Raw genomic sequence first — 21,502 nt, 5'->3', positions numbered from 1 at the left:
TACATAGTAGGTGAATGGAGGCCCGGTGTCAGGAAAAGGGTACAATCCAATTTTCAGTATCTGGACACAAGGAAATAACATTGCCCATTGTCACAAACCACCAGCACTTGGTTTCACACCAGAGTCTCATTATTTGTTATATGTCTCAAAATATTCCACCTAAAATTGTGTTTGTAGAAAAACTTGTTAGACTTGCTTGAGTGTACAAATCAGATCGTAAAGTGGCAGCGTATCAGATAGTAAAGGAAAAACATTAATAAGTCTATGAGATCTTGTTAAAGTTAATTTATTTTTGATGACATACATTAGAGTGTTAGCTTTTCAGGGCAGGAACGTGTTATTCTCATATGTTCTGCTATGTATACCACTGTTTATGCTGTGAGCACACTATGAGAACAAAATATTATTATTGTGACAACATGGGTAAGTGGGAAAAGGGCAGATTCTGTGTGAAGTTTTGGGTAAACAATCTAAAAAAGGAAAGAGAGACAAGAATGCAATGGCTATATTTTTCTTGCAGAGTAGGTCAGATTTTGGACAGTCTGAGTGACTCTTTTAGTGGACCACTATTGTTTGAAGGACAAAAGCTTTGAGAACCTATGTACATTAATATTGATACTTTGTGCACATCTATCTCACATTTAAGTGGGTTGAGAAAAAGGTGTCATCAGCACCACAAAGAATGTAGAATGATGTTCCTAGTGCAGTGGTTCTCCATCTTTTCTGAGCAACAGCACCCCTGCAGGGTTTTTAAATCTCAAGCTCATCAGATCCTGCTTTATCACATATACCACCCTCACCATTCTTCTCACATGCACACCCAACACCTTCTTACACCTCACATTTACACCCATTCTCACACAGCACACTCACGCCCCCTCGTACACACATGCACAGACTGCTCACGACCCCCTGAGCGCACGCACACATCACACTTACCAAGGTTTTAGAGGAAGCGCTTTGATCTTCACATAAATCTATTTTACGTTGTTAGTCTTGTTCCTCTTTTCTGCACGTCCTTTTAAATGCTTCCTCAAATGTGAGGAAAGGTCAAAAACATTCAGCACTTCACACATAGGGGGGTATTCATTATACTGTGATTGTGCAGGTCAGAGCAGTTTCGAGCGTAAACTCACATTGAAGTCAATGGGAGTTTCCGTGCGATCGTTGCTCAATCGTCACGATTTCATGAATCACCTCATAATCACAAAATGATAATACCCCTTTTAGTTTTTGTTTGATGAGATATGCAACTATAAAGAACCCAATTTACTTTTCCTAGTCCTTCAGGCTCACATATAAGATGTTAGCAATAGCCACATGGTTCAGCAAAGTATTAACCAATAAACTGAGTGTTTCTCAAGAGGTGGCTCTAGACAAATGATTTATTTTTAAGTAGCACTCAGTAAATAAATGAAATCAATCTTTGGTTTCCCAATGAAGGGTTCGCAGAAGAAAACATTGACCAAAATAGCAACACCAATGCCCCAATTCAGGAATACTTGGGTTTCTTTATTCCGATATGCGCATATTTCTGAATAATGTGACCTGTGAGTTTTAGGTTTATGCACAATTATACACGTTGTTCGCCAAAAAAGGGACCCCTTTTTGTTTTTCATCATAGTTTATATATTTCCCACTCAATCCACATGAAAATGTGTTATGTACATTAACACTACATAAGAAGCACAATGTAGACAATCAACTAAATTGATGTCACTGTATTATGTCAACAAGTAGCAGATACACTGCAGTACAGATGCAGTCAGATTTATTTCCGCCCTGCCCCATACTTGAGCCAAGTTCAGAGCAGGGGGGAATTTCCCATCAGGATTAACACAGCAGGTCCCTGCTTCTGAATGGGACTCCCGCTGTGTTAATCCTACTGGGCCACGTCAGTCTGGAGGTGCTGCACAGTGAGAGCAAACAGAAGCCGTCCCTCTGCGCATTTCTAACAGGTGATCGCACTGCTTTTACTTTATATTAATTCAATATTCTTGAAGTAGGGGGGTCTCTGGAGCTGAACCGTCTTTATTTCGGCTCCGAGGACCCCCTTCTTCCCAAGTTACAGGCCCCGGTATGGGGTGCCGGTATCTCCTGCCAGTCTGAATTCTCCCGCATCATGGCCCACGTGATTGAGACATTTAAAACATGGCGGGGAAACCGGTACCCCATACCGGCCCTGTAACTCAGGAAGCAGGGGGTCCCCGGAGCTGAAATGAATGCGGTTCAGCTCCGGAGACCCCGTGCTTCAATACTATGTAATTAAAATAATAATTAAAGTAGCTTCATTACCTTAGTTGCTAGCTGCTATGGTGATGACGGGGGTTAAACCGAAGTACCCAGTTTGTTGGTGTAGAAAGGGTGGGTAAAGGGGGCTGTTGCCCCAGGGTGGGTGGATAGGCCTCTAGGGAGGGGTTAATCCCTCACATTAGCGGTAGTGACCACAAAGTTAATTAAGGGGTTAACCCCCTCCGCTAGCCACCTGGGAGGCCTAACCACCCACCCTGTGGCAACTACTTCCTTCACCCACCCCCAATCACCCTCCCGACCCCCCCCCCCCCCCCCCCCACACACACACACGAATGGACAAATGCCCTAGCATACCGGGGCTTGTAACTTGAGAAACAGGGACTCATCCCTGGAGCTGAAATTAATGCGTTTCAGCTCCGGAGACCCCCTGCTTCAATACTATGTAATTAAAATAATAATAAAAGCAGGCCCATCGCCTGTTAGAGGTGCGCAGGGAGAGGCGCTGTTTCTGCCTGCTTTCACTGTGCAGCTCTTCCAGACTGGTGCAGCCCGGTAGGATTAACACACATTCAGGCGCAGGGACCCCCCGCTATGTTAATCCTGATGGGAAGTTAGTCTGGCCGTTGGGGACTCCATGGTGTGGCCGTGCACAGGCAGCCTTTCATCTGCAGTTTCCCTGCGGAATACTGCAAATAAATACTGCTGACTGCATCTGTAGGTTCATGTTCATCATACCAGAAATAGGAGTTTTTCCTCTGCAGCTCGTAAATGTGTTAAACTGTTGTAATCTAATCTGAAACACTAAGATTACTATAAAGTTTGGGTTCAAAGTGTGTTCAAAATGTGCAATGTGCTCCGTCTGCTTAAACACACGTCTGAAAACGGGAACGCCACTGTCTGATTGCATAATGGATAACGCGTTGATCCAGCTGTTCCAACTCCTGAACGACACATTATTTTACGAATGTCTTTTTTCAGTCCTCCTAGTGACCATCCTTTATCAGGAAACATTTTGTGGAAGCGTTTTGGACCATAATTCTTGCTCTGTCTCAAACACTTTATAACGTGCTTATCTTCTTCACTAAACAACATTTTGTAACTATGCATTTGATTAGGTCATCATGCTGTCACCAACTCCAAAGAATATTTATTAGATTATCAGATAATTCTTAAACGTAATAATCTACTGTGCCAGACGTATAATTGCTCACATTTTCATGAACATTTTGTGACTTTTTTCTGCAAGATATATGACGAAAAATAAGTGGTCCCATTTTTTCCTGAACACTGTATCGTTGCATCCCTATATCTCTAACTAATATATTGGCTGTTATTTGCAGAACAGACAACATGTTAGAGCTCTTATTATTTTACTCAACAGATCAAATAATTGCAAGTCACGTGCCAAAACATAAGGTCTTCGTTGTCAAATATTGTATATTTTCCCACTAGGTTTGCACTTTGACCAGAGAAGACAATCGTGGAATTGGCAAACTGCCAAAGGATGAGCAACTGCATGTCTTACCTCTGTACAGAATCTCCAATGAAGATGAATTTGGAAGCACTAAGGCTCAAGAGGAGAAGAAAAGGACTGGGGCCATACAAGTTCTGAACTCTTTCCGAAGGCAAGTGAGGATGCTAGCTGAGCCCGTCAAGACATGCCGCCAAAAGAAATTGGAAGCCAAGAAAGCCGCAGCGGAAAAGCTGTCCGCTCTGGAAAACGGCCCAAGCAAAAGTGAAAAGGAAAAGCCTGCACGCTACAAGAATGCACACTCAGAAGCCGCAGCCCATGAAAAGCAGCTAGCAGGTAATTTGTGAGATCACGTTGTTTTTGAGATCACATTACGTGGTTTTATGGTTGAGCGTTACTGTGGGTGATGTACTGTATGAAGAAAGGCTGTACACCTTCCAATTAAGTAATATTCCAACATTGACAGAATCCTTGAAATGTGAAATATAATACGTCTGTAGCATGTTATTTAAACTGACTAAGTTGAGTGCTTTTACATGGCAGGTACGACACAAAAATAGACACAACAAAACATGTTGTTAACTCACCTCTGCAATTACTCTCCTAATTATTCTCACTTCCCATGAATCTACATCATTTACTGGCGCAAGAGTTCAATTGAATTGAAACGTTGTACCTTTTATTAATTGATGTAATGTCCACTTCAATTTAGTGCCAAGACATTTATCTGGGAGCTTGGTAGACACCTTCTATTGGCCTAGATACATCAACAGTAAAAAATAATAATGCCGGGTGGGATATAAAAATGGGCAGGGCTTGACAAATTACCCAAAAAGCTACTCGCCACCTGTCCCCGCCCCCAATTTTAACAAATCAAATAAATTCCTAATAAGAACAATTCTGTGTCTCTGCACCATTCTTTTCCCATTTTATTTTCCCAAAACAATCTGCCACATCTGTAGAGGCACAAGTCTACAATTCTGCATCTTCCCCCCTTCCTCCCTCTCCCCCCTCTCCCCTCCAACCTCCCTCTCCCCTCCATCCTCCCTCTCCCTCCATCCTCCCTCTCCCCTCTCTCTCTCCTCCCTCTCCCTTTCATCCTCTCTTCCCTATCCATTCTCCCCTCCATCCTCCCTCTCCCCTGCATTCTCTCTCCTCCCTTTCCCCTCCTTCCCCTCTCTCTTCCCTCTCCCCTCCATCCTCTCTCCCCTCCCTCTCCCCTCCATCCTCTCTCCCTCTCCCCTCCATCCTCTCTCCCCTCCCTCTTCTATGTTCCAGGCGAGTGCATTTGTCGAGCCCTGAAAATGGGGATCGCAATGCAGTAATTAACTCCAACAATAAATAGGAGTTAATTACCACAAGCAATGCAATAGGGTGGGGGATTATATACTTCTGCCATAGGGTTATATAATAAATTATTACAAACCCTAGGGCAGAAAATACGTGTATACACTAAGATATACACATATCTAATTACACATACTCTTGTGCACACTCAAGTACATATCGAGTTATGCACACACTCCATTACAAATATACACAATCAATTAAACAGACTCCCAAACTCACATGCACACAAAACACTGAGTTACACAAACACACTTAAAAATGCACTCACATAAACACAAATACACAAATAGACAAACACTGAATTACACACATACATGTACACTTACAAATACAAGCATTCACACATTGGCACACACACAATTACACATACACACCAACACCTTGATAGATACACATGTATCCTTCACATACTCATACATGCACAGCCACCTGCAGGTCCTCAGGACCTCAGGAGAAGCTGGTCCTTGAGACACACTGACAGCACGATGGTGCAGGAAGGAGAAGAGCATGGAGCAGCTCTGCGTAGAGCCTGTGATGGTATGTGGGTCCCACCTTCCCTCCCCACTGGAATCCTGTGCCGGGTCACATGGGTTATGCTGGATTTTACCCGGCTATTCTCTCTGTCACATGACAGTGCAATGAGGGGAAGCCGGGCCTCATTCACTCTAAAACTGAAACAGAAAGGGTTGAGAAGGTGGGGGCCGGCAACCAATCACCACTTCGTTTTAGAGCTGCCTCTTTCTCGGGTCCTTGCAGTCATGTCCTGTTATTAGACATAGGTAACCATGCAGAGAGATTAAGGGAAAGGGGGGGGGGGGTGGGCTGGGCGCTTCTTAAACAATGGTGAAAAGTGTATGACAATGTATTATGAATATAATGACAAAGTGAGAAACTTCAAATGTGAAATAAATTTCAATACCCTTCACAAGCCCCTAGTGAAAAATATCAATAAATAGTACAAAGTGAAGTATAGCTGCTCAACACCCTCAAATGGGACTGGTCTGTGTCCCAATGGTATACGATTTATTTTCTTCTTTGAGCACTGATAGTGTCCAGTGATATATAAAATATAAAAAGACAGTGATAGTGCAGATGGTATAAACTAGTGATGAATTAATGAAAGCCATGCAGAGACCCTTAAGACATTTGTGCCCTGGGGGGTTGCTTATGTTGCCTACTCCTAGAGACACCTCTGCCATTAGACACCTTCCGACAAAATATGGGATAGCATCTATGTGACAAAATAGGGTAAAAAACATTATTAAGAAAAAGATGTAGTTTAGTTGGTTTAAATAAAACCCAGGGCATTCACAAAGTATTTGTATGCACTCCCATTCCTATGTTGATAATGGCAGCCTTTCACCAGTGCTGAATGTAAAGAGGTATTCTAGTAATCGTGAGTACACTGTTTCTTCCATGCAAGGACAAAGAGAAGGAGACTAATAATAGTGCAATATTCTGTACTTCTAATATCAATGGCAAATGCACTTGCATTTTATAAGGTAACAATAGCATTAGGAGCCTAAATGGTGGTACCTGATAGAGCAGAGGTTCTTCCTCCTCGTGGGTTTCTTCCAACCGATCCAGGTTATGTGTGGTTTTCGCTCATCAGTTCCGGTTCTCGGCCGGCCTACTCGCACCATTCCTCCAATCCGCCCAACGTGTTTGGCTGGCCCATCGTCTCGACTTTCTGGGCTAACGGCCCTTTCCCTCATCTTTACACACCCGATTTTGTGCACGCAGAGTAAAAAAAAACATGCATACATGTAAAATGGTAAAAAGCAAAAGACAGAGGGGGCTGTTAGATGTATACACATATAAAATAGTGCACTCGGTTATATCCAAAATAAATACAAACTGTGAATAAACAAATGTATACAATCACTAATAAATATTTAAAGACATACAATGCTTCAATTTGAGAAATACAAAAATATAAAGTAAATATGCATGTTCAAGAGAACCGGCTGAGAATAGATATGTACCAGATTAATTGCTTTGACAAATCAAGTTAAAAGAAAATGACATTTTTAGAACCAGAGTAATCAAAACACAGCAGAAATATATTCATCAAAATATAAAAATCATTACAATCAATGAAGCTGTAATATTTACCATATAAAAAGGGAAATGCCAAACATAATTTGAGAATACCTTGGGAATAAATAAGACAGAAAGACCAAAGGCATGTTGTGGACCCTTAACTTTAAAGGTGTCTTATGGACAGCACAGATTGGTAAATATGGGCCGTTATGTATGAACCCTTCGGGTGCCCTGTAGGAGTAGCCATTACCTCATGGTGTCTGGTACTCCAGGGACCTCATGACACAGTAGCTACATCATATCCGTACTGCTCATTTTTGTGGGGTTGATCCTGAGGTCTATCGGGAAGTGGAATGGAGGAGTAGGACTGCTCTTCTGTTCTGTCATTTAGTGATGGAGCGATCACGTGATCGTTCATGCCGGAGGGGCAGAGTGCCACAGCCCCTCCGGCACTCAACTGGTTAAATGTATTCAGCTGTACTCTATAATCAAAACATGATCTCTTACCGTCCCTATCAGGAACAGTTATACCCAAATTTTTGAGTTCTCGTAAATTAACTTTTCAGATGTACATAAACAGGATCCCTAATTTGAAGAAAACTATACATTTGAAGATGGCGCTTGCTGCTTCTTTAGACCTTGCGTACAAGACTATATCTACATCTGTTTTTTTTGGGGGGGGGGGTTTCCTGCTTTCCTAACCTCTGTTTTAGCCATAGATTCCTTTGTAAACCAGTATTGCCGACTTGAGGAAGACAGAAGAACTCTCGAAAGCTTGTCCTATGATATAAATTGTTAGTCCAAATAAAAAAGGTACCACCTAATACTGGACTGACACGGCTATTTCTGTTTTATATATAGATATAGATAAAAAGTAGCACCAAAATGTCAGGTGATTAAATAATTGATAAATAGATTGATACTGAAATAACAAAGTGTTAATAATAATGTGCTAATGATATATTAATTAGGTGACCAGTGCCAACCAAATGTATAATATATGTGATATATAATGGTGAAATTAAATAAGTACCACTCTGATAGTGTGGGTAGAAAAACAATATACAATACATGGCAATATACGTAACATAAAAAGAGCAGTTAAATTATAAAGTCCCTTCAATTGTATCTTCGTGATGTAAAACGTTGCAGGTATTTGGCGTCCAGGCTGCTTTCAGAGGATGAACCACATCCAATCAGATTTACCTAAAACAAAAAAAAAAGTGCACGCCCCATAGCGTAAAACGGTAACATTAAATATAAAAAGGGGGGGGTGGGGGAGGGAAACAAGCACACTCACAAAGGTAGAGTATTAAAATGGCATTTGTGAAATCAATTATCAACGCCAACAGTTCAGATCCGAAATCGCAGTCCTGGGACTACGTCATCACGCATGAGCCTGGTCAGGCCAGATCTGACTCGGAGCGTCTGCAAGGCCGTGGGGATTTGAAAAGCAGCCAGCAGCAGGACTCGGGCTGTGTTACGTGAGTTCCGACTTAAAGTGCCCAGCTGATCGGGTGTCTATACACATGCTGTGAGTCACCATCCCAAGACGGCAATTTCGGGACTGAACGGCTGGCAGTGATAATTGATTTCACAAATGCTGTTTTAATACTCTACCTTTGTGAGTGTGCTTGTTCCCCCACCCTCCTATTTTTACATTAAATGTTACAGTTATACGCTATGGGGCGTGTTCTCTCCCTCTCTCTCTCTCTCTCGTTCTCTCTCTTTCTTCTCCGCACGCCCCATAGCGTAAAAACCCTGAAGAAGGTCCCCCTGGAGACCAAAACGTTGGGCATATGTGTGCATTTTGGACCCAATAAACCACTTGTTGTGATTATCTCTTGTGCTGTGCCGGTATATTGGATTTCTAGGGATCCTCGCCAGACTGTGTCTGTGTGTGTGTTTGTATATGTATATATGTATATGTATATATATATTATAATAACAATCATCTGTTCCTTAGCAGGTCTTAAAATTAGGTAAATACAACCTCAGATGAACAACAACACATGACATATTACACTGTCATGATTTATTTAACAAAAATAAAGCCAAAATGGCTATATATATATATATCTATATATATATAAATATATATATAGATATATATATATATATATATATATATATTTAAATCACGTTGGTCTACTAAAAAGCATTCCAACTAGCTGCATGGAAATACAGGCTTGCTAAATTTGCCATAACCTGTTAAAAAATGTATTATTGTGTCCACCACACTCCTTTTTCCTTGCATAAGAAATGAATAGCTACAGACTCTGGTCTGTATTTCACAAAATAAGATGACCAAACGGTACATTTATTGCAAAGCCACTGCCAAATCCCGTGCTCCTGGGAAACATTTGACAATCTCCTTTTTGCCTTTCCCAATTCAGAATCAGGCAGGATGGTTGATTAGGCCTATTAGAAACCATTATGTCTTCGACAATAAACTTCCCACGAAATGACACACAAAAAAGCCTAGTGAGCACTGCTAAACTGACAATCAAATCTTAGTACAACCAGAGCCTCCTTGCAGACATATTTAACCTTTGCTGGACATTTCAGGAGCTGTTATAATCTAAACCTGTACAAGTATATCACATAGTGCTCTAAATCAGCGGTGCCCAAAGTGGGGGGACGCTGAATTTGTCTGGGGAGGGGGGCGCGGGTGGTTGAAGAGGCCCCGCGCTCTTCCCCGAGACATTTAAATTAAATGCAGGGGGATCGCATGAGACCTCTGCAACTTACCTTGACTCTGCCGGCGTCACTCGTCTCCATGGCAATTCGGCGTCAAATGACGCCGCTGGGTCATGTGACGTGATGTCACACGCGTCAAATGATGCTGCGTGTCACGTGACTTCACATGACCCCGCGGCATCAAGGTAAGGGGGGGGGCACGATCAGCAGAGGAGGAAAGGCAGGGGGGCGCAGCTGCAAAAGTTTGCGCTCCCCTGCTCTAAATAATGCCCCCCTCCCCCATAATCTTATTTGCTACAAACGTGTGAACTTTTCACCCAAATTTGTGAACTGTGTAATTTGCTGTTTTTGTCACGTTGCAAAAAATCAACATTTTTAAAAAGGTTTGAAAGCAATTCACTCAGAAGTGGAGAGAGAATGAGAGGTCGTCTTATTTAGTAGAGTACCCATTCACTTGTATACCTCCCAAATCACTCATCTTATAAAGCACGTTGCAAATAGGCCTATTTCCATATTTAAATACTGTAAGCTCATTTGCTAAATTAAATTGGCTTCTTTCCTAGTTATCTAATGCAGCACCAATATTCTTTGAAAAAACAACATAAAAGCCTAGACAATTTATGGCATATTCGGCAGGGTACTTTTTGGAAAGTTTATTAGTGATACTGTATATATCTGTTTTACTTTTAGTTTCTTGTGAAGTGGACCAGAGGTAAGTCATTCAATAACTACTTATGGGCAAGCTGAACAGGTTCTGATGGGGTTGCATCTTCTTAAACACAGATATATACGAGTCGCCTTTTTCAGTATTAGACACATTAGTATTATTACCTTGGTAACACAATCATATAACTTTAAAATGATGCAATGATTGTTGTGTGCATGCAAAAGCGCCTTCACAGACATACAGTAGCATTTTTACTCATGGCAGGTTCTCCCGTATGGCGACACCTAGTAGGTGGTATACACCAAATTTGTGCAGCTTCAACGCAGTGGCGTGTTGGAGTCTTTTACGGTTTTGAGCGATTCTCAACACTGTTTTTGGTTGGTTCCTTGAAGCTTTTTCTGTAACTATAACAGACTCTAAAGTTGTTGTTTTTTTCATTACAGATCTGTTGCGGAATTCAGGACCAGCCATGCAGCATCGCTCCCTTCCTAATATCCATCATTCAAATCCAATGAATTCTTATCCAGCATCAGGACCGACAAATCCTTACGCAAGACTTCCTAATCCGACTGGCCCCTATCAGAGTAGTTTTTCTCCAAATGCTGGGTCTAATACCATGGATTTTTTCCATGCCTCTTCTAACCCTGCAGTCTCTTATGCCTCCAACCCCATGAATCCTTATTCTGGATCCTTAAATCAAGGTGTCCCATGCCCCCCTTACCATTGTAATGGAAATGTGCCCTCGGACAGCTGCCCATCTTATCACAGCTCTTATCCTTTACACCCACCGTCTATGGAGCTGTTAAGTCAGTCGTACCAGCACAGGTTTGCAAATAGCCAGCCTTATGGTCCCAAGTTCTTGAATTCTGGAAAACAAAGCATGCAAGTTGATGCTTTCAGTGGCTGCAATGTTAAATCAAACACTCACCCAGTGAGGTCTTTCAACCCTTACCGTGTGCATCAAGCAGATAGTCATTTAATGGAGGCTGCCTCAAAGTCAAAACATAACCTGACTAATCCAGAATACTCCTCTGTGAACAAGAATGGTGAATATCCTCTTCCACCCTCCTACCTGGCTCATGAAAGCAATGCATCTTCTACTATATTAGGAGGCAGAGCTGGCTCTATGCATCTCCAAGGTAAAAATTGTGAAATGCATTCACACATAGCAAATGGGATATCTAAAATGCTTCCAGGTCTTAACCATGACAGGACTACTCCTTCTCTTGGAGGCCTAAGTAGAGCTAATGGTGCTAATATTCAGGACAATATGCCACCGGATTCAGCCTCTGTACCAGAGGAGCCACAAGAGGTTTGGTCAGACAGTGAGCAGAGCTTTCTTGATTCTGACATAGGAGGTGTAGCAGTGGCCCCGACTCATGGGTCAATCCTAATTGAATGTGCAAAGCGTGAGCTCCACGCTACAACCCCATTAAAAGACCCCAATAGGAATCACCCCACCAGGATATCACTTGTGTTCTACCAACACAAGAGCATGAACGAGCCAAAGCACGGCCTGGCATTATGGGAGGCGAAGATGGCAGGTAAGGCCAGGGAAAAAGAGGAGGAGTGTGAAAAGTACGGGCCGGACTATGTGGCCCCAAAATCGTACCACAAGAAAGCAAAGCGGGAGCCTGTGGAGCCGGCACACGAGCCTGCCGAACCAACTTATCTTCGTTTCATCAAGTCACTCACACAGAGGACAATGTCGATCACCACAAACTCCCTAGTCACTACATCTCCATACGCCTTAACACGGGTTACAGGTCCTTACAACAGATATATATAGCCTTTTGGGTTACCTCATTTACATCAAACTGGTGCACCATTTTCTTCTAGGTTAGTTCGTGTGGTTGTTTAGGATGCGTGTTATGAAAGAAAAGGTAACTTTCACCGTCACTGTTTTCTTCTCTGATAACTTATAAGTGGTCACAGAACGTGTGGGGGAAGAAGATACAATCATCCTATGCAAAGGTGTTCAAAAGAAAACAAAACACAGGTTCTGTTGGATGAAATGAAAAAGTATTTTTTCTTTCTCCTTATAACGTTGCACATCTGTGACCACTTTTAATAGAAAAAAAAATGTGTTTGCATAGATGAGGAGCCAGAGCTAAACTTACTGTAGTATTATATATAACATCAGGAATCTTACAATTACCATATGGTGCTGAATTCCTAATGTGCTGAACAATACTGGAATTTTTACTTTTTAACATGTGGTTTATAATCTTAATATTGACCGCTGATGTATTTAGGCAACGTAAATACACGGATCATAGTAGACAAAAAACACTGAAAATATTTGGACACTCTACAAAGATTGGTGCTATCAAGTGTGTCTTTATAAGAATAAATATTTAATGCCTTGAATAACATATACAATTATATTAAATATATACATGAATTCAAAGATTTTAAAAAGATCATTAATCAAAAAAATCATACATTTTTAAATGACAATTTATAGACCTCTGGATTTTGTAGTCCATTGTGTACTGGTTAGCACAGTTAATACTTTTTTTCTTATCGTTTAACCCTATAAAAGATTATTTAAGCTAGCAAATGAAAGGGGAGAGGCTAAAACGTAAGAAACCTTCCTCTTTCTAAACATCTATATTTTGTATATTTTCTCTTTCCCTAGGAAAACTGCAAAGCAAACTGAATTTTTTAAGTGGCTAGTTATTCTCACCATTGCAAAAAAATCAGACTTCTTATCATGTGGGCTAGTTCTGTATGTATGTATATATATGTATGTGTATATATATATAGTAACATAACAGAGTAGCTTGAAAAAGGCAAACCATAGTTCACTGCGCAAAGTACTCCATGGATCCAATGGATCACCCCTATTGCAGCTCCTCTTTAAATGGAACAGTCCAGGTCCCTCGCAGACTAAATCTCCAACCATAGCAAAAGAACAACAGAAACACAGAGCACAGAGGTAAGGATATTGCAAATGTTATAGTAGAAAAAGTAAAATCCACCCTTAAAATTCAATTTAAAAACGTAACCTACCGAAAACCTTTGAATTCCAAAAGTGGTCCGCATCACCACCCAGGCTACACTGCCCAAACTCTTACCGTAACTGGAACCGAAAGTCAGCGTCTCGATGCAATCCACACGCGTTTCACACAAGTGGGGTTCAGCCTCCCCGACTAAGCACTTGACGTGTGAAACGCGTAGGGATTGCATCGGTTTTTTCGTTCGCTAGATTTTATGTTTTTTATTATTAAATTGTAAGTTCGGATTTTACCTTCTTTTTTTTTACTATAAAATTTGCTATTTATTTACCGTGGTGTGCTCTGTTCTTTTTGTTATTGTTTGTTCTAGCTTGAAAAAAGCCGTCCACTGAGTTCAAGCTTCGTTAAATTTTAATTGAGCGAGATACTGAAATTTATAGTTATACTGCTTCAGAGGAAGATGAAGGAATATCTTCAGATATCTTCATATATATTTATATATTATCCTTACAAGCCCATTTTGATTTCTGAAGTATGATGATACACCAGAGAAATGATGGAAATGTATATATTTCCCACAGAAGCACAGGTAGAAGGACAGCAATTACACAGACTTCTTTATTGAAAGTGGTTTATTTTCGCCTCAATGTTTGTTCTGTACACAGACCGAAACCTTAATGCTGCAATTATCCATGAATCAAAGTTTGAGAGCTCTCACAGTACCTGGCAGTGCACTGTTTCCTTCACATACCTCCTTTGTGCTTACGCAGCTGCTCCAAAGAAGTGCAGAGTAGTGACCTGAAAACAGGGGCGCAAGCACAAAACAGGGTGTCTGAGAAAATAGACTGCCTTTCCAAAAGGCTTTCTCTTCATTCTTTAGAAACATAAAATATTCGTTGAATGTCAGAATGAGAGGTCTCCTGTAGTCACACAGCTGTACAGATATATTGTGTGCTTGTCTCCCATTTGACCATGGTTCACCCAAACAGAAAGGTAAATTGAAGTAAGGTACTAAATACAGTATATGCATACATAAAAAAAAAATATATATATATATATATATATATATATATATATATACATACACACACACACACACACACAAAGTCAAGTGAGCTGCTGCCAAACAGCAATATTCTTTCCTGCACTTGTCACATTATCTTCACCGATTTATCAAAGTCCCCCGGCTGGGGCAAAAGTGGTTCCCCAAAAACTGCATCAGACATTTGATTTTAACAGGCGTTTCTTTGATTAATCTGGTGCTGCTCTTTGCATCAGTTGCGCCCCAGTTTTGCACTTGATAGGCTTTGATAAATAGAACACAGAGTACTTAGTTGATGTCAAGGAAATTAATTGACAGAGCAACTTTTGTACTGTATATATTTATGACTCAAAGGAGAGCCTATCACTATTTTTAATGATCTGGGGAGTTCTTGTGACATACTATTTATGGGAATTTATGACCACCCTTAAACTAGTGAAGCAAGGCTGGGAAAAACATACAGTTTTAAAAAAATAAATAAAAATTCTACAATTGTTTTCAGTATAATTTGCCTACCAAAGCATTTTCATTGAAGTCACTATTCACTTCCATGTGATATGTATGTACAGTTGTGTATGATATAAAGGGTTTACATACAAATACAACACGCTTTTAGACATAATACTGGCTTTAGCTATACTTCTGCTTTTGGGCTACACAGTGTTAGAACATGGACAAGTGGACGTTGGACTGGATAACAGGAAATGCCTTAACTCTGTCACTGTTGAAGAGGCTCGCAGAGCAGTGCAGAACAATGTACAGTATCTATCTGCATCCGCAGTGTGAACACTTATTGACTTTAAGGAGCCCTCTTGGAGGACTTTAGTTGCACTAACAGAAGGTTAAAATCACCAGTTCTAAAAATGTTTGAACCAAAAATGTTAATTTCAACTATGTACATTTTGCATGATTCATGTCCAGCTTTTTTGGGGGGATGTTTTACGTTTTAATCTGGTTTAGTTAAAATCCACAGCAAATACCCCAAACCACTTCCTTGAATACTATAGCGCTTAAACAATCACAGCACGTTTTGAGCCCTGTTTAGTAGCCAAGATCTACTTAATGCTTCAATTGCACAGCAGTCTCATAGGAGAGTAAATAAACTGTGATAGCCTTTAAGAACCATTTAAGTGATTGGCTGTTAACGATCGCTAACAGCTAGCGCAGCTTAATGTGTGAGTGAGATTTATTTTCTTTATATCTACAAAGTGGTTCCACTTATAGTCTCTGGCCTCTATCAGTGAAGGAGATATTACAGTAAACCTGCAATATTTGGTGCTCACCTGACAGATATATACTGTAAAAAAAAAAGTGGTATAACGGTAATGGCTTCAGTGTTTAAATATCTGCATTTTTTAGGTAAAGGATTGCATACTAACTGCAGAAAACTGTCTTAACAGCATGTTAAAGATCACACCTACAACATCATGTAGTTTAGCTTTATACGACATAACGCATCAATGACTTGACTGGCAGACGTCCTTTGTGGCCATCACAATTGACTCTGTGATTCAGGTGGATTCTCTGTGCACCTGCCCTCATTACTAAGTAGAAAGAGCAGGTACTGTATAATAGCTCTGTGCAGCATTTCCAACCAGGCTCACCTGTGCTGTCCCATTCTGTAACGAGAGCAAATAGGCAGACTTGTTGAGGGGAAGGGGGATGGGGGCGGGGGGTTATAGAATCAGGAATTTGTAGAAGAAAAAATAATTCAGACTTGTACAGTTAATTTATAAAAACAAATTTTTAAACACGTTCTAGTATTTTTTTAGTACTGTAATTGTTTTTTTTTTTTTTTTTTGCTTTTAACAAAGTTTGAGCGTGGCGATAATTGCTATAAGGTTATGATGGTGCTACTCGGCCTGCTACCAATTATCCTAATGTGAGCTAAAGATACGTTACAGGTTTGACTGCTGTTCCTACTTGTCATATACCTCAGCACTAGATTGGCAGTAGGATATTGAGCGATGAGTGAAAGATTATAGCATTTACATACCATCAATGTTTTCCAACCATCTTTAAAATAAAACACATGCAAAATAGACAGAAAGAAAACAAAATCAACCCTTTTCTTAATACTTGGTATCTTTCACAAGTATAACTTGAACTTCAGTCTTTTCTTCTAAAAATTCAGGGATATTTCAGCTTGTGCTCTCTTTTTGCCAATAGATCACGTGTTTCTGCAAAGCAGTCAGGCTAGTACAGTACTATTTTTTCGGTTTTCAGGGGCACGGCTCTTTTTTGTTTTCATCCCTGTTTTAATTTGACTTGTACATGTATTGACTGATGTACCGAAACTCATTTTGTAAATGTGTTGGGCTTTTTTTTTTTTTTTTTTTTTATTGTAAAATATGTAAACTTTAGGATGTTTGACCTTTTTAAATTACAAAAAATAAATAAATAAGAAAGTTGAATGCACTGAGCTACATTAAAGGGAAAATTGTAAGGCAGGGGGTTGGCGAGTGACAGCTTTATGTGTTTATTTTCCTTAACTCTTGACAAACAGCTTATAAACTCTGTTACAATAGGTACAAGCATGATCTGGCTTCCCCTTATCATTCATCAAGTCCAAGAGCCCTCTGGTAAATGCTGTGCAATATTCAAAATCTGTTGGGTTCTCGGTATATAGTTCCCACTACCATTAAATGAAATTCAGCTATATTCATTACGCGGGAGCTTTTATTTCTCTATCAGTCAGATATAAAAACAAAAACAAATATGTATATAAGGATTTTTTTTTAAATGAACCCTGTGCCTGTGCACGCTATAAAACATTTTAAATATGTATTGTGTTATGTATTTTTTTTTTTAAATATGTATGATTTTTATTCTTTTCCAGAACAGAAACACTTGTAAATTAAGGTATTTGCAAACTTTTTGGCTACTCTTATTGGTGCCTGACGCGCTACAGGTTTTTGGGACGGTGCTCCCCTCTTTCAGTACAGGGGCTTGAACGTATTGCTGCTCAGTGCACTGTAAGCCCGTGCGCTGAGCAAGGGGTGAACGCGGGACATTTTAGTTTTGTCTTTTTTTGTATTATTATTATTTCATATACCATGCACCGTCATTTGCCAAACTGCTTGCAAAAGAAAAAGCAGGAACGGCTTAGGAGATCATCCAATGATGTAAATAAGAGCTGTAATTTTTGGTGTACAGATCCGTGCCTCGAGCACGCACAAGAGAAAGCAGAAGTAAAATTGCTTGTATAGGATTTGCCGGGTTGACTGTAGCCATACTTGAAGATGCTTTGAGTAGTGTCATCTTTACTTGAATGAACCTTTTCATCTAGATGGACGCACCACGGTGCATGGTTCACTTCTAAAGCTAATGGTTAACTTCTATAGGAACTCACGCAGGTTGACACTAATGTAATACATTTCTGTGTGCATTTTCTCTGCTTACTTTCTAGGAGCTGTTGTTTTTTTTTTAAGTTCCTTTTTCACAAAATGTTGGTCTGTGTATAAAATCTGAAGATGGTTATAAATACTGTAAGTATTGTAATGTAACGAATGCAGGCTATTTGAAAGCTGTTTATTATATCATTCCTGATAATGCTGAGATGTGGGTGTTTTTAATAAAATTTATATTTATTTAATGCATTTTAAGTCTGTGACAGACTGGTGTGTCATTTCCAAGAGAATGTATGTTAACGCAGTTAATACTGCAAGGAAAAGATAAAGATCCATACTAAGGAGGTATTTCTATAATGTCAGAAGGGGCTGATCGGGCGTTTTCGGCCAACATTCCACACTCACTTCAATGGGGGAATTTGGCAGAAAGGACCTGATCATCAGCTTCAGCTGGTATAGAATAAGCCTTTTGACTATTGAGTCAGAATGCCGTCAGATGGCAGCTGTTGGTCCGTTGCTGGGGTTCCTGGCCATCTACATCTTACCCTCAGAATGAAATGCTGCCTCCATCATAACAAAAATCAACCATTTTTTCTATCCAGATCTTCAAAGGAGTCACAGGTTTACATCTTGTGTTTAAGTTACAATGCGCATGCAAGTACCTCCCCAACCACTCTAAAGATCACATCAATGGTATCCAACATGACATTGTAATTTGTCAAGCTCCATCCACACCAAACAGCTCTCTTCATGCTCCCAAAACAAGCCTCAGTTGCTATCCACCAGTTACTAATGAGGAAGTCTCACGTCTTCTCTCATTCCCCTCTGCCACCTGCACTCTATCCTATCCCTTCACACCTTCTCTGCTCACGTTTCACTGCAATTATTCCTACACCGACTCACCTTTTCAACCTCTCTTTACCTAGGCTCCTGAAGAAAGCTAGCAATCCTAGCTCCCCTTCCAGCTACCATTCTATCTCCCCTCTGCCATTTGCATGCAAACTTACTTGACCAACTCATTTATAAATAAACGCACACTAGACTTTTTTTTCTAACTATATTTGATACAGTGCAGTATAAACCATCCTAACCACTCCATATCTACTGCCCTAACAAAGGTCACCAATGATCTTCTCAAGACAAGATCACAAGGGCACTTCTCCTTATTAATTCTTTTGGACCTTCTGCTTTGATACTGTTGACCATCGTTTCCTTCTGCACACACTCCATAGGCCTGCACGCTCCTGTTTACTTCTTAACTAACTGTTCCCCCCTCTGTGTCTCCTTTGCAAGCAAATCCTACTCTTCAGTCTTGCTCGCAGTTGGCGTACCCCAGGGCTCTTCTCTAGGTCCTCCACTCCTCCATTTATACCATTTACCTAATCATTATTTGGTTTTCATTGCCATGCTAATGATAACCACAGCTACCTCTCCTGACCTTTCCCCTTTTCTCCCGCCTCGTAATATATCAAATGAAAGAGGATAATAATAATTACAGCAGCTCCTTGAGCAGTAGCATTTTGACCAGATGAATGCAGCTTCCAATGGAGCTTCTTTTCTCATTTGCAGCTCTAGGGGCAATGTCCCTCCAAACAAAGCAACCATCAAACATTCAGAATGCTGTGCATATCTTATTACATGCACTGAACTATATATATATATAGTTCAGTGATATATATATAGGGAAAGAGGTGATTATTTCTACCATCAAAAATGTAACCAAATCTCAGCAATAGAGGTGAATGACCCCCTCAAAAACGTGTGCTACAGAGTAAGGATGTTTCCATGGTAGAAATGTATCCAAAATGCCAATGTATATCCAGATTAGGAACGGAGTTGAATATAAGTCCAATGACGTAACCCCTAATGTGGGGGACGGGTTGGCGAATTTAGCAAGAGAGGGATGACCGGGGGAGGTCTCTCGACCGACACCGGACCCCTTCAGTAAATGTAACCGCACATGAAACCAATCCTCCAGGGGACACTCCGTCAGTGTTTAAGAATGAAATCACTTACTGCAACTGGTATCCGGATACGCGTGCTCCGTGCTGTGTGTAGTCCATAAAAGGAAAACTTCTCACTGGCAAGAGAGAAGAAACAGCGGGCACACCTTGGCAATTATTGAGGCTGGACTGCGCTGGAGTAAAAAGTTATTTATTAACCATATACAAAATGGATAAAAAGGGGAGGTCCCCCGCAGTAACTAACGCGTTTCACCCCTACGGGGCTTTTTAGGGGTGAAACGCGTTAGAGTTACTGCGGGGGACCTCCCCTTTTTATCCATTTTGCATATGGTTAATAAATAACTTTTTACTCCAGCGCAGTCCAGCCTCAATAATTGCCGAGCAGTGCCCGCTGTTTCTTCTCTCTCGCCAGTGAGAAGTTTTCCTTTTATAAATCTCAGTAATAATAGCATTTTATAAAAGAAAGTTGTGTAACAGATTGCACCTCTTAAAGAACTGTTTTCCCCATTGGATAGATAGGGGAATGGCAAACTAGGTGGGTCAAATGGTTGTACATTTCAAATGCTCAAAGTGCAATAGATACAGATATCGGGTAAGTAAACTCTTCCAAGATGTATATAAAATAATATACTTGCAACAGCAGAAAATCAGCTGAGTCTCAAAGATTCTTCCCCATGTGATTTGTGACTACGCGACATCACTTTGTCAGTCAGTGCCAAACAATATTGAATGTCAAATGCAATGGAACACTGTATCTGATTACTAGATATTCCTATAAGTGCCGGTGGCCTTCTGTCAGATGGCTCATATAGGTTTTTTTTTTGTTTTTTATAGTAACCCCATTACCTTGAGCAGGTTTTTCTCATTTTCCACATTTACACACCTGAAAGATCAAGAGTTAAAAAAAATAAGATCAGAATCAAATATATTTTTGACAGTCGCATTTATTCTCAGGAGAACGAGGCGAGACAGAGGCTGCTTGCCTTATTTATTCTAGAGAAATAGAATGGTTTGGAAACTGCCAAGCAGACCAATAAATCAGCAGTGTGTTGCCGGGATTGTACCACGGGTGTGGCTGACAGGAAGAGTGTGAATTGAAAGGTGCAATAAGAATTCTAGATGATTTTATTTGAAAAAATGATGCAACTAGTCATCTATGAATTGTCACACAGCTGCAATGAGGAGTGATTATCCTGCATCTCGAACGCTATGAATTTAAACTTTTTTTTAAAGTATACACCACTCGGGCACTACCCCTTCAATTAATAATATACAGTGGTGTCACACTTACAACATTTATACATCACTAAGAAAACATATATACATCTATATGTATATAAAAAAAATATATATATATATATACACATATACATATATATATGTATATATATATATATATATATACATACATACATACATACATACATACAAGGGTTTGACCGGAATCAGAACACCTCCATTATCAAAAATACTTCATATGAAAGAGTCAACATATAAAAGCAATTAAAATACAAAGATATTAAAATACTCTCTGACGAAGCGCCATTTAGGCGTGAAACGCGTAAGAGCTACCCTCCATTTTTTTGTCTGCACCATGATGTTCGAATAAAGATTACCTTTTAAACACAAGCTGTTATCCTGATAATCCTTGGCTGTGCCCTGACACACTGCGTCCTGCAGTATACTCATCTACTCATCATTA

The 21,502-nt window shown here is 40.2% G+C and overlaps 1 protein-coding gene across 3 annotated transcripts in view; it reads left to right on the top strand.

Moving 5' to 3' along the window:
• TET2 (tet methylcytosine dioxygenase 2) overlaps positions 1-18,085 on the top strand; it is a 188,574-nt gene extending 170,489 nt beyond the window's left edge. For all 3 annotated transcript variants that reach the window (XM_075608838.1, XM_075608846.1, XM_075608854.1), the window contains 2 exons: positions 3,706-4,060; positions 10,928-18,085. In XM_075608838.1, coding sequence (XP_075464953.1) covers positions 3,706-4,060; positions 10,928-12,273 — 1,701 coding nt within the window. In that variant the 3' untranslated portion in view covers positions 12,274-18,085. The remainder of the gene's footprint in view (positions 1-3,705; positions 4,061-10,927) is intronic.
• Positions 18,086-21,502: the final 3,417 nt, after the last annotated feature.

This window comes from Ascaphus truei, chromosome 1 (assembly GCF_040206685.1).
Source record: "Ascaphus truei isolate aAscTru1 chromosome 1, aAscTru1.hap1, whole genome shotgun sequence".
Lineage (NCBI taxonomy): Eukaryota > Metazoa > Chordata > Amphibia > Anura > Ascaphidae > Ascaphus > Ascaphus truei.
The sequence above is the reverse complement of the archived record's forward strand: the minus strand, read 5'-3'. Positions and strand labels throughout refer to the sequence as shown.